This window comes from Poecilia reticulata, chromosome 9 (assembly GCF_904066995.2).
Source record: "Poecilia reticulata chromosome 9, P_reticulata-male-v2, whole genome shotgun sequence".
Classification (NCBI taxonomy): domain Eukaryota; kingdom Metazoa; phylum Chordata; class Actinopteri; order Cyprinodontiformes; family Poeciliidae; genus Poecilia; species Poecilia reticulata.
In genome coordinates this window covers 29,073,295-29,089,878 of record NC_088838.1, presented here as the reverse complement: position 1 = coordinate 29,089,878, position 16,584 = coordinate 29,073,295, and the positions used below count along the sequence as shown (strand labels likewise).

General features: G+C 37.4%; 2 protein-coding genes across 2 annotated transcripts in view; one reads left to right on the top strand and one right to left on the bottom strand.

Moving 5' to 3' along the window:
- Window positions 1–1,422: 1,422 nt before the first annotated feature.
- fbxo21 (F-box protein 21) lies at window positions 1,423–8,799 on the bottom strand. Its single transcript, XM_008417896.3, has 12 exons — window positions 8,534–8,799; window positions 7,909–8,044; window positions 7,061–7,170; window positions 6,764–6,885; window positions 5,979–6,125; window positions 5,651–5,784; window positions 5,442–5,578; window positions 4,661–4,840; window positions 4,237–4,369; window positions 3,834–4,024; window positions 3,595–3,752; window positions 1,423–2,382 (listed from the first exon to the last, which is right to left on the bottom strand). Exons 1-12 carry the CDS (start codon window positions 8,755–8,757, stop codon window positions 2,141–2,143), a joined length of 1,914 nt encoding a protein of 637 aa, XP_008416118.1. The 5' UTR covers window positions 8,758–8,799; the 3' UTR covers window positions 1,423–2,140.
- The window catches only part of nf2a (NF2, moesin-ezrin-radixin like (MERLIN) tumor suppressor a), a 33,732-nt gene continuing 25,904 nt past the window's right edge, over window positions 8,757–16,584 (top strand). The window contains exons 1-4 of the mRNA XM_081610862.1: window positions 8,757–9,991; window positions 11,117–11,242; window positions 11,350–11,472; window positions 16,273–16,356. Of these exons, the coding sequence (XP_081466988.1) occupies window positions 9,878–9,991; window positions 11,117–11,242; window positions 11,350–11,472; window positions 16,273–16,356 (447 nt within the window). The 5' untranslated portion in view covers window positions 8,757–9,877. The remainder of the gene's footprint in view (window positions 9,992–11,116; window positions 11,243–11,349; window positions 11,473–16,272; window positions 16,357–16,584) is intronic.

The following is a 16,584-nucleotide window of genomic DNA, read 5'->3' as shown; positions in this document are numbered from 1 at the left end:
GCGCAGGTTTTCACTGGGAGTAATGCCAGCTCTTACCGGCTCTTCTAGTGGCCTGGTTTCTTTTTTTATGTAGTTTTTTTTGCCTTAGGCAAATTTCCTGTAAGCAAATTCATCTCTGGGACACATGCGTTCCAGTTGTAGTAGCAACTGGGAAATTACGTGTTGTGCGAAAATCTGTTCCCTCCTGTGTCGGGAGCGCGCACTGCAGCCAGAGAGGGAGTTCCGATCATTTCTTGGTAAAACGACTCACATAATTGCGGAAACGTTGTAGCTCTCAGTTCCATCGACAAAACAACAAAACTTTAAAATAAATAAACAAATAAACATGGTCTTGTATGAATTATTTCTTACACAGTTTTGTGTTGGTTTTTTTAATTGCCAGAATAATCATTCTTTTAAAAATATTCCTCTATGACTCTGAGATGTATGAGAGCTTGGTTCCTCTCTTTCCAAAGGGGAAAACAAATGTTTTTAGAAATATCAAAGAGGAACACAATATTTCAGCCTGAAGCTCACACATTGTAATGTAATGGTTCCCCATGGGACAAGAATAAACCAATCATGTTGAGATTTAAGTTGCTCAGTCCAACCATCACACACATCTAACCGTGAGAATTTGAAAATACTTGCTCTTTATTTGCCCAAGTCATGGGGTTGGGGGATACCAAATTATTTCAGTAGTTTGAATTAATCGATTGTCCTTCCGTAACACGAGAACTAATAATTCTTTCAAAATCTCCTTAGCTGTGTTTATTCCTCTTATAAACAGTAAATACTGTGGATTTGGAAACATTTGTTCTTTATTTGCCAAAGTTATGTGGGGGGAACCAAACATTTAAGCTCTCCTAGCTGGTATTCATGGCGATTTTTTTCTTGATGTCACAAAGCAGCACGTTTTAGGTCAGAGGTGCTCATGTCCAGTTGAGAGCTACCATCCTGCAGCTTTCAGATGCTTCCTTGCTCCAACACACCTGAATCAAACGAATGGTTCGTTTCCAGGCCTGTTCAGAGCTGATCCCGGACTATTGGAGTAAAAATGCATCTAAAAGTTGCAGGACTGGACTTGATCAGCCCTGTTTTAGGTGTTTCTGGCATCTGCTGATGTGCCTTCATTAAATTCAGACATTGTGAAAATGACAAGCTTGCAAAGCTGGGCATTCCTAAATTGTTAAAATACATTTATTATGGAATTTAACAGGAATAATCTTGGCAATCCAGACCTAAAACACTCTTTACTCTCATTTCATGTTAGATTTGTGTTTCTTAATACAGTTGAAAATCTGTTTTCCACTAATAGACTCTGTGTGAGACATTCGGTTTCAGTTCCCACCTTCTGGCCTCTTTCTTGCCTGGCTTTGTATATGTTCCCACAATAAAGTAATAAATGCTTTATTTATTTTAGAGAAAAAAAAAAGCAACATCGAAACTTGAAACACTTTATTTTTTGTAGTTTTCACCAAGCTTAGACTCATTGCTATTTCAAGTCGTCGCCATCTTGGCATTCCATGACAGACATCCTGAGTCTTGGCATCGTACATATTTCACATGTAAATATACAGAATAAAAGGTAAATGTAGGAATGTGAAAGTCAAACTTTCATAAGTGCATGATACTCTGTAAAATCATGAGTTAAAACTATTGTATTTTTTTTTTCAGTTCTCTGGTGTGGCACTGGGTTTATATTCTGCAGACTAGTGCTGGATGCAGGGACATGTGGGAACAGAAGCATTCTTTGAATTTGGGCAGGAGGGATTTACAGCACCTGGATAAACATCCTGATTTTTCTAGTCCACTTAGCTGCTTACTTGAAGTTTTTTTTTTTTCCTTTTATTTTTGGGTTGTATTTTATTTGATTTTTTAAAAATCAAACTGAGCTTTTTTTGACTGGATTAAAAATAAATGAATATGTGTTCCATCATGTACAAATAGTATTTGTATCCAGTGATCCGAACTTTGTTTTTACAGCAGATAAATGGTTGTATTTGAACATGTCTCAAAGCAGCAACAGTAACCATCTTTCCTTCTTTAAAAGACAAAAAAAGTCCTAGTCTCCAAGTGCAATAAAGGAACAGCTAAGATGATTGTAAATTGAGTAAGGGGGGAACAGGTATTTGTTAACCCTGGTCAGCAGGACCACTTGCTACATCGACTTGAACTGGTGGCTCATTTGGTCAGAGGCAGAAGCCTCATTTCGGCTCACAGATCCAGGAGTCATTCTGTGGTAGAGCTCTTGCACCGTGCCCAGCGTTTCCCTCATGTCCTCAGGGTATCGTGTCTGCAGTTCTTCGTTGGCAACATAGTGGGTTTCGGCAAACTCTGAGAAGTAGCGGCCCACCTCCGGGTGCCCAATCTCAAGAGGGGCAGAGTGGGGCTCCAGGTTCTCTGAGGAATACCAATGAACACACGTCACTGCGATGCTACTTTGGTTAAATACACAACTTAGGGGTATTTTTAGGCAGTACCGCTCTGATACAAAGAGGAACAAGCAACAGAGTTTTACGAAATCAAAAGAAGGTTGTGGCTTTGAGAAACGTAGCCTGTAGGAAATGCTGATGTGTTGAAGATTGAAAAGATAAGTTCAAACAATGAAAGTCATGCAGATGCAAGCTGGGAGATTTCACTATTGGGGAAGTAAGTTCAACTCTGGCATAATCAAATATAACACTTCCGGTTCTGTATATAGAGTTGCGGGTAATATTGTTGACGCCCTCTAGTACAGTTGTAATATGAGCCTTTAAATAAATTCGCCATCAATTACAGAAGCACAAAATCACTTTTAAAAAAACTCCTGTCTTTAAGTTGAGCAATTTATTCATAGGATAAAAAAAAAAATCTCCTATTACTTTTTGCACCTCCAACTCAACTTTCTAAAGATGTGCACAAAATCCAATTGATTTTGAAGAAAGTAAAAACAAGCTAATGTGTCCCAATAGGAAAAACAGTATCTTCTGTTCTATTTTTAAACGCAGAGCAGCAGGTCAGGTTTGGGTGTGGCTCCTGCAGGTTATGAGAGCACAGCTGATTCCACTCCACTCATCATGATCACAGCACACATGCTGGGAAAAGAGCTACTGGGTTATTTGGCAGTGTGAGGGCTATCAGGGGTGTTAGTAAAGTTTTGCAGCCTATAGTTTTTTTTTCCCATGTTAGCGAGAAGGAAAGTGTTTCATGGCTACTCTTTTTGAATGGTAGTAGTAAACCTATGTGATATGGTTTGGAAGTCTTGATTTTGATCCTTGTTTCTTGATTTATTGTGTTTTTTTCCCCTTTATTTAAAAATAATTACATTTTCCCTTTACAAAATGCCTCATGCCGCTTGTGTCGTATAGTGGAGGAAGAGTTTGTGGGGTACAAGCTCCTACCTGGACAGGTTCTCTAAGGGGAACGGTCAGAGATCATTTCTGTCTGTGTGCTTTAACCTTGTGGAATATTACAGAACACAATAACCTCTGACCTTACCTAGATTTCAAGTTCTCCTTGAGGAATATTTCACTTTTTTAAAAATAAATTTGATATGCTGCACGCCTTTAGCATTTAAACCTACAATCTGTGGTTCATCAGGAGATGCCCCCTGCTGGTGGATATGAGGCGTACCCTGAGCTGCGTAACGACACGTCCCGTCTTGTACCAGCACGTTGTAGAATGGTTGGTTAGCTCCACTGGACAACTGGTGGACCCTCATGGTGTTGATCCACTCCTGGCTCATGGTGCATTTAGGATCCCAGCCGTAAATCACACAGTTATACCCCGACCTGGGAGAATTTCAGTAAACGATGTTTTACAATTCGAGGTAATTTGTCCTTTTGTCTGCGTTGCGTTTCACAGGAACTTACCGCTTGTGTTTCATGATAAGGCCGACTGAATACTGGACCTCCAGGTGTTCGGGAGCGCTCCGCCGCTTCACCTCAGGAGTGACGGGATGCTTCTTGTGCTGGATGTGCTCCAGTGTGTGCTGCACCAGGTAGCCCACAGCTCCATGCTGGGAAGGATCCAAAGCCTGGATATGCTGCAGGATGTCCAACACCTGGGAGCAAGGTGAAGGGAAATATGTGTGAAGAGCAGCACAATGCTAAATATTAAAATACCACACAATAGCAATATAGAAAAGTTTTTTTTAGATTGGTGTTCTTGTCATTTTACTCCAGCTTAAGATGTAAAACAGTTATTCAAAATTAAACCCAAAATAATAATTAAATATCTGGTTTTAATTTGAAAACATTTTTGCTCAAGCCTGACCTTTTCTGGCCAGATTCCAAGGTGGAAGTAGAGGCGCGCCTGCAGGAGCAAATACTGAACGTTATCTGGATTGATGGTGAGGTAGAGATCCAGTGAATCCCTCAGCAGCTGGTAAGATTTCTCATTTCCTTCCCTGATGGAAAACACACACCGCAGATGATGCATCTTAAACTGAAAATGTACTTTATATAAAGCATGCACAGGATGGATTGTAACATTTTACTCAGTTTTATGCACTCCAACATTATACTTATACTATGACTGACTGACAGCAATAGAGCCCTGCAGAAGGCAGCAACAGAAGCCGAGAAGGTCATAAGTAATCAGTTTATTAGCATAGAATTGAAAGATTAAGATGTCTACACCTGCAAAATAATCTTGCAACAGACATCCTTCACCTAATAACGTGAAAGGTTCCTCTTACCCTCTTTTGCCGATGTTGAGCAGGTTCCCCACCATCCTGAGCAGCACCTCTGTGGTGCTAATGGCACTGTAGTAGTCTGCCGTCACCTGGTGGCCAATGAGGTACTCGCATTCCTTCGCCGTCAGCTGCTTGCCTTTCCCAAAGGCATCGATGTAGACAAAGTCATAGATGTCCTCACTCCTGCATATGGAATGTTCTGTTAACATTTATTTCATAGGCTCAGAAAAGGTTGTGCACTTATATTCAAGCATGCACTTTGCATTTATTATTAAAAAAAATCACTTGATAAGACAATTTAAATTTCTTGAAATATCTTAGAGTGAGAACAAGAAAAGCTCTGATTTATTTACAATACATATTAAGAAATGCTTCATGATGCAAATGTAAAAGATTTTGATGTATTAAGTTTATCATATTCAAATATTAATTAATTTAAAAATTGTCAAAGCAGCACTCATTTTTTAACTCAACTCTGTCATGTCCTTTGGTTGCAAAAACCTTGTTTCAATCTAATTAACTTTGACTTATTATCGCACAGCCAAAAAAACGAACAAAAGAAGAATTCAGAAATATACAGTCATTTAGATAAAACATAGTTATCCATTAATAAGATACAGATTAAATAAACTGCACTGCCACATGACAGAAATTACACCACAATACCTACATAAGATTGATTGATTGTATGTAAAAAAAGATAAAAATGGAAATTGAGGGACAAAAACATGATCAGTGACTGTTCGATAATTTTAGGCTACTGTGGTCTAATTTCAAGCCATACCCTCTTGGTCTCTGGCACCAGCGCAACAGGAAGTGGTTGGGAAAGTTGACGGGCTCCAGCTGAACGCCCAGCTTCCGGGCGAGCGTCATGTAAAGGACAGAGAGGCTTATGGGTATACCTGTCCGCCGAAGTAGCACCTGGGTGAATAAGGAGCACAGTGAAAATATTTCAGAACAACACATTAGAAAACGTTGTCAGCTGGTGCCTACCTGATGGATGTAGGAGTTGAGCGGGTTGTAGTAGTCGCACTCGTTGCCTTTGTACTGAAGCTGTTCGTACAAAACGGCGTTCAGGGCCCACAGCACCTGCCTCTGGAGCTCAAAGTCCTCCGTCATACAGTCACCTTCACACAGGTTAGTTGTTTCAAACAGAGCTCAGCTATTCAGGCTTTATATTTCTACTCGCAATATATTTTAAAAGAAATAACAGTGGGTGAAAAACAAAAAAGAAACATACAAGGAAAAGGCCCCCAACAAAGAACTTTTCTGATTTTCTTTTTTTTCCCATTATTTTACTTTTTTTTTCTAAAACACCTACTGTTTGTGACCCGGAGGCTGGGATGAGAAGGGTTCTTGATTCTCAGCATCTTCTTTGCTTTTTCTGCCACATCGTCTATTTGTTGTGAAATGGACTCCAGTGTGACATCAGCCAGTGGGTTGCAGTACTGATCCACCAGCACAGCACCTAGCAAAGCAAACACAACCCAGAAAAGACACGAATGAGGAAAACAAGCTATTTTAAATTAAGGCAGGGGAGGAGGAGAATGCTCTTTATTTTTTTTTTCGCATCTTGTTTTGACTTGCTTTTCAAAATGTGATTAAAACTCCAAACAATAATATAAACTCTGAATAAATACAGATTGAAGAAGTTATGTAACTGTAGAACTATAACTGAAGAGATACTTTATGCATCTTCCACTTTTTGTTCATTCAGGGACTGACCCACAGCATCATAGGTACTTAACAGCTGGCATGAGGTACATTTCTACATATTAATCCCTTGTTTTACATTAGACCAACCTGGAGATTTCATATCTTAAATTAATCCTCGTCTCAGTTGTCCAATGTAGATTGTTAAAGTCGCTCTAAGTGTCATAATCCTCCACACCTTTTGTGAAAGTGGCTAACTCACTCACACAATAACAAAACCTTGAGGTTATGAAAAAGATACACCTGTAATCAATCTCTGGTGTTCTATGAAGTAGTTAGAATAATTTCACTTTCAATTTAGAAAATGCTACAAAACAAAACCTGACTTGCGGATATGTTGCAACCTTCACAATGAATGATTTTAATAAGGTAAGGGCCAGCACTGACGGTTACCTTCCAGAGCCGACTGCTGCTCTGTGGGCTGCCCTAAGAAGGTCTTCAGGCTCCTCAGGATGTTCTGCTGCCTCAGGAAGTAAAGGATTTTCTTTGCATAGTATTTTAGGGTCAAGCTTTTCCTGGAAGAGAGTGGAGAGACATGAACATTTGCATCATAGATGAGTGAAGCAACAGAATTTTTGTAATCACAAAGAATTATCTGAATCGACATCCAAGCTCCAGCTGATGGTCAACATCTTCTGTTTGTGGAGTGTTTTGGTTTTGTTGTGACTTTGTGCACAGTGCTACTCTCACCTCTTGTCTGAGTTGAGTATGAAGAGGAGCTCGTCTTCACAGAAGTGCTCTGGCATCCCGAGTGACTCGATCTCTGCAAAGCTGTCTCCAAGCACTTGGCCAACACATGGCTGAGTTACAAGAACCCTGGATTAGTTTGCAACCCAGCAGATTCACATTATTGCACAAACATGCAGCTACACATACACTTATCCCTACCAATGAGGCATGAGCCACTATGCAATTCTCAAGGTATGATCATATTTAGGAAAACTCCACAGATTGTAAATAATAATAGAAAGTAACTTACATTTTTCTCATAGAAAAAAAAATAGCCTTTATCATTTTCTATAAAAAAAACAATTTCAGGAGTTAAGTAAACACACAGGCCTTTAAATGGCTAACCCCCCTCAATATATAATTAATACTAGATGGAAACATTCAGGTTGAACGTGGTTTAAAAGATTTACATTTTTATCATACAGAAAATGTCGGTATATGATATTTTAACTTTCTGGACTTTTAATGGAGTTTTTTGTCATCGGGGAGAAATCAATTAGGACGTTAAAATACCTATACGTTGTAAAAAAAAAAAAAAAGAAAAGAAAAAAGAAAGACGGGTATATTGAGTAGCAGGTAGGAGAGGGGCCACACTGTGCAATTCTATGCAGATGGAGAAATTTCAGTAGTTGATTTTAAGCCATAGGAACAGTACTACAAGACTTTGTTTTAGTAGTATTGAAACTTTTTAAGACCTTGGCATATAAGTAACCGGTTCATGCCTCTATCCAGGTTACAGCATTGATTCTACATTATGTCAGATCTTTTCTTGCATAATGATATTACTTCATAAGAAGGTGATTACTTACAACTTCTGTGAAGAATCGCTTTGAGATGGATTCCACTGTCCTTCGTATCTGTATTCCAACTCTATGCCGGGTTATGTATTCCCTAAGCCAGTCACAGCTCTCATTTTGACGATAAAACCTCTGCAGTCTTGGCCATCTGTCGGTGTAAGGAGTAAATGTGTAATTTCAGAATGACTTTTTTTTTTTTTCTTTGGAGAAGGTTAAATCAGGCTCTAAAACCTTTAATCATCCTGCTGCAGTAGATGTATCCCTTACAGAAAGAACTGATTCTGTCAGACTAGCTGAAGGACTACATCTAGGATTCAAGGTCAAACAAATTCATTTTAAGAGACTCTGCAAAAAGCAGGATGTACGTTTTACCAATGATACATTTTAAAACCTATTTTTCTTACGAACTTCATAGATGTCCACGGTCATATTGCTTAGCACCGGTGAGATAAGGACAAATTTGGTGCATCAGCAGAATGACAGCTTCCTGAGTTCGCAGTAAACGAGCCAACCTTCAAAGCGAAAAGGAGGGTTTCATGACCCTAAAGTTCTGGATAACATTCGTATTGTTTTCTGAAGATAAAGACGAAATGTTACAAGAATCTGCATACAGAGAAGCTAAACGTATTTGCAGCACCTGATTTTGTATTGGTGTTCCCAGACCTTTCCCCTTCCATGGCAGACGTCGTGCAGCCGTTTGCAGCAGCATGACACGTTACAAACGTCGACATGTTTGAGGACAGGGAAGCACAGAATATACTCGAGCAACTCGGTCGGCAGGTCGGTCAGTTTTTTGGTTTGGGACTCGTAAATGATCCCGTTCAAACTCAGCTGCTCCGCTCTGGCTACAGACGTCGCCATTTTTACTGTTTACCCCGATTACCTCATTGGTGTAGCCCCGCCTCCTTATGGCGCAGGGGGCCTGGCTAAGGGCGGGGCATGTTGCGTGTACTGCATTATGATTGGCAGATCGGTCCGAGAGGAAAGGGCGAGGGAAGAGATGCTGCCTTCAAAGTCCTCTTGAAATATTTCCATATTTCTGTGGATTTGTGGGCATAATTTCAAACTGAAGAGTGGACATATTGCACAGTTAGCTTATTTTGAAATAATATGTGAACGTGTAATTTTCTTTCAAGGAAAACAGCTGTTTTTAACGTTTTTTACAGAACATGACAAAATGAAAGGGGAAATCTTCCCTTTGCCTTATTTTAGCTATACAACTATGACTACCAGATTTACTTTACTCAAATACACAACAGAAAAAAAAATAATTCTAGATATGGTATTTCAGTAGCAGAATAGTATCATAAATCAGTGCCCAGCATCCCAAAATGATTTCCATCTAATGTTTTAACCAGTAAGTACTACTTTATAGACGGTACGCGAATGCACCACTGCATTTTAAAGACATCGCTAACAGGTTGTTAGCCGCAGTTAGCTGTTGTTTTCGTTCCAAGTTTTTTTTTACAGGAAAGTACTGTATAAAACAATTTAATGAATTTACATGGTTTTAGAGGAACCTTTATACGGGAAACTGTATTTGGACGTCTCGATTTAAGAACGACGTTAACTTTATTTAGCTAACTTCTGACTTTTAACCAGCTATTGTTAGCAGCCAGCCTTACTATGCTGTAATTATCTGCTTTTAAACTTTATCTGTGGACCTTTTTGTATTAATGGGAGATATAAATATTCAATACAGAGGAGTCTGATAAATCATTAACATGTCGCTGAATGACAAATGATTCTTGATTAGTCTTGTTTGCAAATATTGTTAGTATCAGCTGAAAAGTCACATGCAAGCTGTGTTTACCTGTATAACTAACAGTGCTAACTAAATTCTCGTGTTTCCGAACCATACGATGAGCTAATTTAGAGAAGAATGTCATAATAGTTGTTTTTTTTTAGTTTAGTTTATAAGGAATGTCTAAAGTATCATTGGGTTATTGAATAGAATAAGAGCGTTTATTTACGAGTCGCCATGGCAAGTGCCTTAGCAGCAAAAATGAGATTCAACTCTTTGGTTAGAAAACAAGCCAAATACTTTAAAGTAAAGATATGCACCATGGAGTCAGACATGGAGTTCAAGTGCGAGGTGAGTTTGAACAATCTTTCATTTTCTTATGAGTAATGCTATAAACATTCAAGTACGACGTTATTGTTCTTCTGCTCACTAATTTCAAATTGTAATGCAACTACAAAAAGAAAAAAAAATCTTAAATATATACAGCTAAAATGTGAAGGAAGTCGAAATTGTTTGTTGGCTCATAAGCGAGTAAAAATTAAGTTTTTCTGAAATTCCCACGAAACCAACGTATTTCACTTGCTGAACGCTAGATGGCAGCATATGACAATAAAGGGAAAAGGATGTGACGCCCACGCGGTGGCTTAAACCTACGTTTTAAGAGATTGCTGTGTTTACCGCAGCCCAATTAAATACTTTTCAGTCAGTAGTTGAAATCAGTGCTGACCCTGATTCCGTGATTTATATGTTTTCCCCTTTCATAGTGGACTGTTTCTCCTAGTTTGCCGTTTTATTTATTTGTTTTTGGAAATGAAAGGCATCAAAATTACTTGCAAGCACTATATTTAAAAGGGAGGAACCGTTTATGGGTAGCAGCTGCTTTTTTGGTAATTATACACACCAGCATAATGTTAGTTACATGTTTCTATTTTCTTGCGTGGGACTCACGATTATCTCCCTTATTGGTTAAGTAAGTGTTATGTATCTGTAATACACAAAATCACTTATTCTAGATTTATTTTTTTTACTATCCCAGTTTCATCCTTGCCACGTGACAGGCTCAATATTTATATTTGTTTTCATGTTTTTGCATGGTTTGTTTATATAAACTTCAGCTATATTTGGTATTGTTTGACCATTGTGTTGATTAATCTAAACTGACAAAAATTAGAAAAACATTTTCAGCCCACTTATTGTACTTATACACTCATTCAATAAGAGCGTGGGAAAGTCCTTGTGTGTCTCACTGGGTGGCATTTTACAAAGCCTTGTAAAACCCAAGAAACTTTTGATTTTATGACATTTTACTCATCCCCAACCTAAAATAATTTGAATAGGAAGTTGTATATTAAATACAGCATGTTGAAGAAATTTTAAATGTATTTAATTTTTATGATATTTACTTCTTTGTCAGAGAATAAATATTGTTTCATTAAAAAAAATAGAACAAAAAAATATATATCTTTAACTTTTTAGATGAAGTGGAAAGGAAAAGACCTTTTTGACTTGGTGTGCCGGACTTTGGGACTGAGAGAAACCTGGTTCTTTGGGCTCCAGTACAACATAAAGGACACAGAGGCTTGGCTGAAGATGGAAAGGAAGGTCGATGTGCCACTTTTTTTTTTGTTTTTCCTAAAATACTTAATTTTCTACTGGAATTATTTGATCAATTATGTAGTATTGTTGATGTCTTTGGTTTATGCGTACAGGTTTTAGACCAAGAGGTCTCAAAAGAAGAACCAATCACCTTCCACTTCCTGGCCAAGTTTTACCCAGAAAATGCCGAGGAGGAGCTAGTGCAAGATATCACTCAGCGTCTCTTCTTTCTACAGGTAAGCCTAGATTTGTATTTTTTTCATATCCTATTCTATTGTGCTTATACAATTTTAACTGAAATAACAATTGTGCAATTCAGTTTTTCTGATTGGTTTTAGGAATTCTTACAGTTAGACATAAAAGCAGGAATTACGTAGAGATTTGAAGCTACAGATGTTTACCAGCTAATCTAACTCAAGATTATTTAATCGCCGTTTGGCTAGTGGACACAATTTTAAATTGTTTTTGGTGCTCCCACAAAGTCTGGAAAATAGGAAACACGATCTGATCATTTTTCAAGTCTGCAAAAATGACTATACGAACTCTATGTTCATTAATGTTTTGTAGAACATGACAGCTAATAAACCCAACTAGGTGAAGGTTGTGTATTTAAATGCCCAGAACATCATAAAAATATCATAAGGATCTTGCAAATGAGTCTGCAAAAGTTCAGAATTTTAAAAAAGCAAAAACCTGGAGAAATATTTATTTTCTTCTATAAATGTGCTTTAAGGTAAATCATTCGTGAAATCAGGCACAACCAGCAAGGAAAGTAAAATCTATAATTTTGAACAAGTGTGACTCTTAGGGAAGAGAACTCTCAGCCTCCTGAGGTGAAATAAAGTCTATGTATTTAAAATGATTTAGTTCATTTTTAACTCAAGTTCCGTTCGTGCATCTGTAGCGTCCATCTATTGTGTCCCAATGCCTATAGGGGGCACACGTCTACAGCTTTTTCTGAAAGATGTTTGTCTGAAGCCTCTGTAATGCACCTTTTCCATCGTCCTGCTCTGATCGTGTGCAGCCATGTGAAATCAGGGAACAGCATATTACTGCTGCCCTTTACATCCAGTAATACTTCCCTGGGGCATTCCTACAGAGCTTGCCCTATCACTCTTTTAGCCAGAGATGAGATTTGGTGTTTTGCTATCATCATCCAGTGCTACCTGTTAGTTATTTATCAACTACCAATTAGGCTTTAAAGTAAATCAATTGATTGATTTATCACCTAATCGAGTAATCAGTTAATCGATTAATTTTGATTAATTTTTGTTTTTGGAAAATCACATTTTTCACCAATGGACTCTTTGGGTTTTCATAATTCAGAGGCCCACCCTCTTGTTTGACCAGTATGTTTCACAGCTTCTTTTTATTTTGACTTTGAATATAGGTCAAATCTACAATGAAATAGGTCAGACTAAGATTGTTTTTACAAAAATAGTTACAAAAATAGTCACAATAAAATGAGAATTAAGTAATACAGAAATAAAGTTGAAATGACAAGAATAAAGTTGTAATGTTAGGAGAATGAAGTTGAAATTTTATGAGAATTCCCAACATGTAAAATGACAAAAAATTAGTAATCCAAGCTTTTTTCTCATTAAGATGATATGTTTTCTTGTAATTTTAAAATGTTATTTTGGCAAAATTACTAGAGCTGTAGTGATGCAATAATTTCACGATACAATACGATACACGGTATTCTGCTCACAATGCGATATGTATTGCAATATTCAGCAAACGATACAATTCAATACATTTTGCGATTTTCTGAAAGATTTTAGAGGGTCAGAGTGATTTTGGTGACATTTTGTGACTGTTATAGAGTTGGATTGAATTAATTTAACTGAAAACTGATTAAAAGCACCAACTACACAGTACCTGGCTCTGGTTGGACACGGACTTGAAGTCGACAGCTGGACAAAATGATTCAAAGAAGTGGTGAGAAAACATGTTTCGTTTAATTGAAACAGTACAAACTGTAACTTACATGCATTTGTAAAGTAAATAAAGTGCACCAAATGCCCTGCTCTGAATAGTTTGATACCTTTTTAACCTTGACACTTAACATCTGAAGGAACCACTCTAAGCCTGATGACCTAATCACTCTCCTGGTGAACCAAGCAGTGAGTGAGCAAGGTGACAGTTGGATGTTACGATATTTGCGGATGAATATAAATTTTTTTCTAGGAAAGAAAATATCGATATATATCGCAAAATCGATATTATTACACAGCCCTAAAAATTATGTCTTTATTCTGCTAAATTTTTGACTATATTTTCATAATTTAACAAAATCTCTCATAGCATGGCCCCAACTATACATCATACAACTCACAGAAGGGGTGATTGAAATAAAAATCACTTTTTGAAAATATTTCGTCATTTGTAACTTTTTTTTTTTTTTAAAGAAAGCGAGAATTTTTTTTTTCTCAAAATTGGATCAGGTATGAAAAAAAAAATTTAATCTATATTGCCCAAAAATACTTTAGACTCTGTTATTGACATAACCCTAATGTAATCTTAGAAATTGTCAGTTGTGCTAGTTTATTTATGTTGCACTTCTGCTCTTTGGCATACACTTTAAATGTTTATCTATACTCTTACTTCATTTAAATCTGCTTGAGTTAATTTATCGAGAAAAGCCTAACAGCCCGATTACTCAGTTAAGGCAACACACAGCCACGGGTAAGAAGAATATAAATGCGTAGTGCATCACACTCCCTGCCTGCTTATTTCTTTGCTCTCATTAATTCCAGTAATGTCAGGAGGCGGCCCCCGTTCAGATAATGTCACAGGCGTGACAGCTGGATTAGTGCTTATCAGAAATGATCACCAATGCAGATACGTACACACTCGAGCTCAGACCCCGCAAATTTCGAGCCCTTACAACATCAACAGACACATGCACATCTCCGTCCCAACAGGCTGGGATGATAACGTGCTCTCATTTGTAAAGGGAATGGCATCCTCAGCACTTAGTGCTGGTTATGATTAAGGCTGTCACCTTTGGCTTCGCACCTTTTGTGACTTCAAAACAAGAAAAGACAGCTTGACTGGCTCTGTAAATGACGAGGTCTGAAGCATGAAATTGCCCACTTATATAACCGCTGCTACAGCGTGTTTGCCCCATCTAACCTTAAAATCTGCTTTTGTGATGTATATGTGGTTACGCAACTTCGGTTTGTGAATCAATTAGTTTGAGTGATGATGGAGTTTAAGAATGAAACGCCTGGTGGGAAGCTCTGCTTTCATCTTGGTTGGAGTGAATTCAAGCCTGTTAAAAACAATGTTATTACTGTGAGCCCTGAGAGTTTAATCAGCACTTTAGTCTTTTCTTGCTATAAGAAGTGAAGATTTAATTTGACTTTTTTGCATTTTAGAATAAAACAAAGAACTCGGCATCAGCTGCTGTACAGATGTAGAAAGAACACACAGCTCTACTGATTAGAATCAAGATGCTGATTCTGCAGCTAGTACTGTAAACAAGTGGAAAAAAGACATCAGTTTGAATTGTTTTATTATTTTAAGTAAGAACAAAAATATTATGGGCTTTGCTTCATCCTTCATTTAAAAATTTAAAAGCTTTCATAGAGTTCCATCGGATTACTGTGTGTCATAATGCATAACAATTTTCACCAATGTTTCTAAAGACGACTATACATTTTTACTGCATAATTTTGATTAAAGCTGATTTTCTTTATGTTCCTACTTATTCGTCACTTATTCATATTGGATTCTTTTTAACATGGAGTATTTATCTAAGCCTTGGAGCATCAGAAATGTACACTAAAATCTATTCTCATCAATCTTTTCTCCAAATCTACATCTGGGTTGGACGTACTTCAGCATATCCAACCCAGAAGCAGATGTTTTATGGTCTCCATAGACTCTCTGAATTTAATCTCTGGAGATCCAGCTTGATGTACGTTTTTCACTTGTTTATGTTTAAGCACTAAGCTATCACAACTTTGATCAACATGAGAAAGGACCAGGGAAAAAAAACCCCCAAAAAACCTTTACTGTTTATTTACAACACTGAAGCAAAACTACAGCAGCTAACACTTAAGCACATATTTGATCTCCTTTCTGGATAGACAATTTTTTTCCCCCCTACAAACCACTTATTAGTTTTAGGAAAAATGTCTTTATTCAGTATGTCTTGTGAAATCTTATGTTTTGATGGAGTTTTAATATAAGATTCAGCCATTCAGTCTGAAAGTGCTTCAATGTGATGAATACATTAAACATTTTGTAGGTCAAAGCTTAATACCAAGTGTCATAGTCATAAAAGGCAGGGGGAAATCAAAGGTTATGGAATAATAAACTCGGATTTAACAACCATTTCAAGTGTTGGTACATTGCAACTAATTTATATTTTAAAAAGAAAGTTATTTTGCACACAGCAGTTTACAAAAAAATTACTTCCTTCATAGTTGACAGTTTTTATCATGGCAAAACATGTTACTTATGCTGAAGTGTAATGTAAGGGAAGGCAGGGGAAATGTAATATTATTGCACCATTGATGCACAGTAACTCAAAGTGTTTGTAAAAACAAAGGAACAGAGATTGAAATGAAACTCAAGATGCATCACAACTTTTTTTCTTTTTCTCACTAAATGTAATTTCCTTATCTGTCAGTGTAGAGTTTGGGGAACAATGTTGGGCCTGTCAAAAACTCAGCAGTCAAAGTGTTGTTTTTCCCATTGCTTATCTCTGAGGCAGTACTTTCTTTTTATTGCATGAGTCAGATTAAATCATCTCGATTGTACATCCCTCATGCCTTTTGCTGTTCTTATTGAAGCGACAAAAGAACCAATCTTCAGGAAATAGGGGAGAGCAGCCATCCTGATTTAAAGTCCAAATTATTTCCTGAAAAATAAATTCATGACAATCTCTTTTTTCTTTCTTTCTCTGATCTAAGAAATTAATTGTTATATCTAAACATAATGTTTGCATGAAAAGATGGGATTCATATCAACAGCTTCTGCATTCAAGCAATAAAAGCTTGAAAACTATTGAAATTTCTGTTCAGGTAAGGAAGAAGATCCTTGAAGAAGAAATCCACTGTCCTCCAGAGGCCTCTGTGCTGCTGGCATCCTATGCAGTCCATGCCAAGGTCAGTGTTCTTCTTTGCAACCTGTAAGGAGAGGAAACTTTCCTCTTGAGGCACAGATTCTTGACAAGTAAACATCTCACCTGCAACAGATGTGCTACGTACCTTGATGCCACAGGTTCATTTTTCGGCTGTTGATTGAAGACACTACCAAAATTAAAGTTACATTGTAAAAAATGTTTTCTACTTGTAAGTCTTCCTGAAAAAGTAAATCTTCCATATGTGGTTATG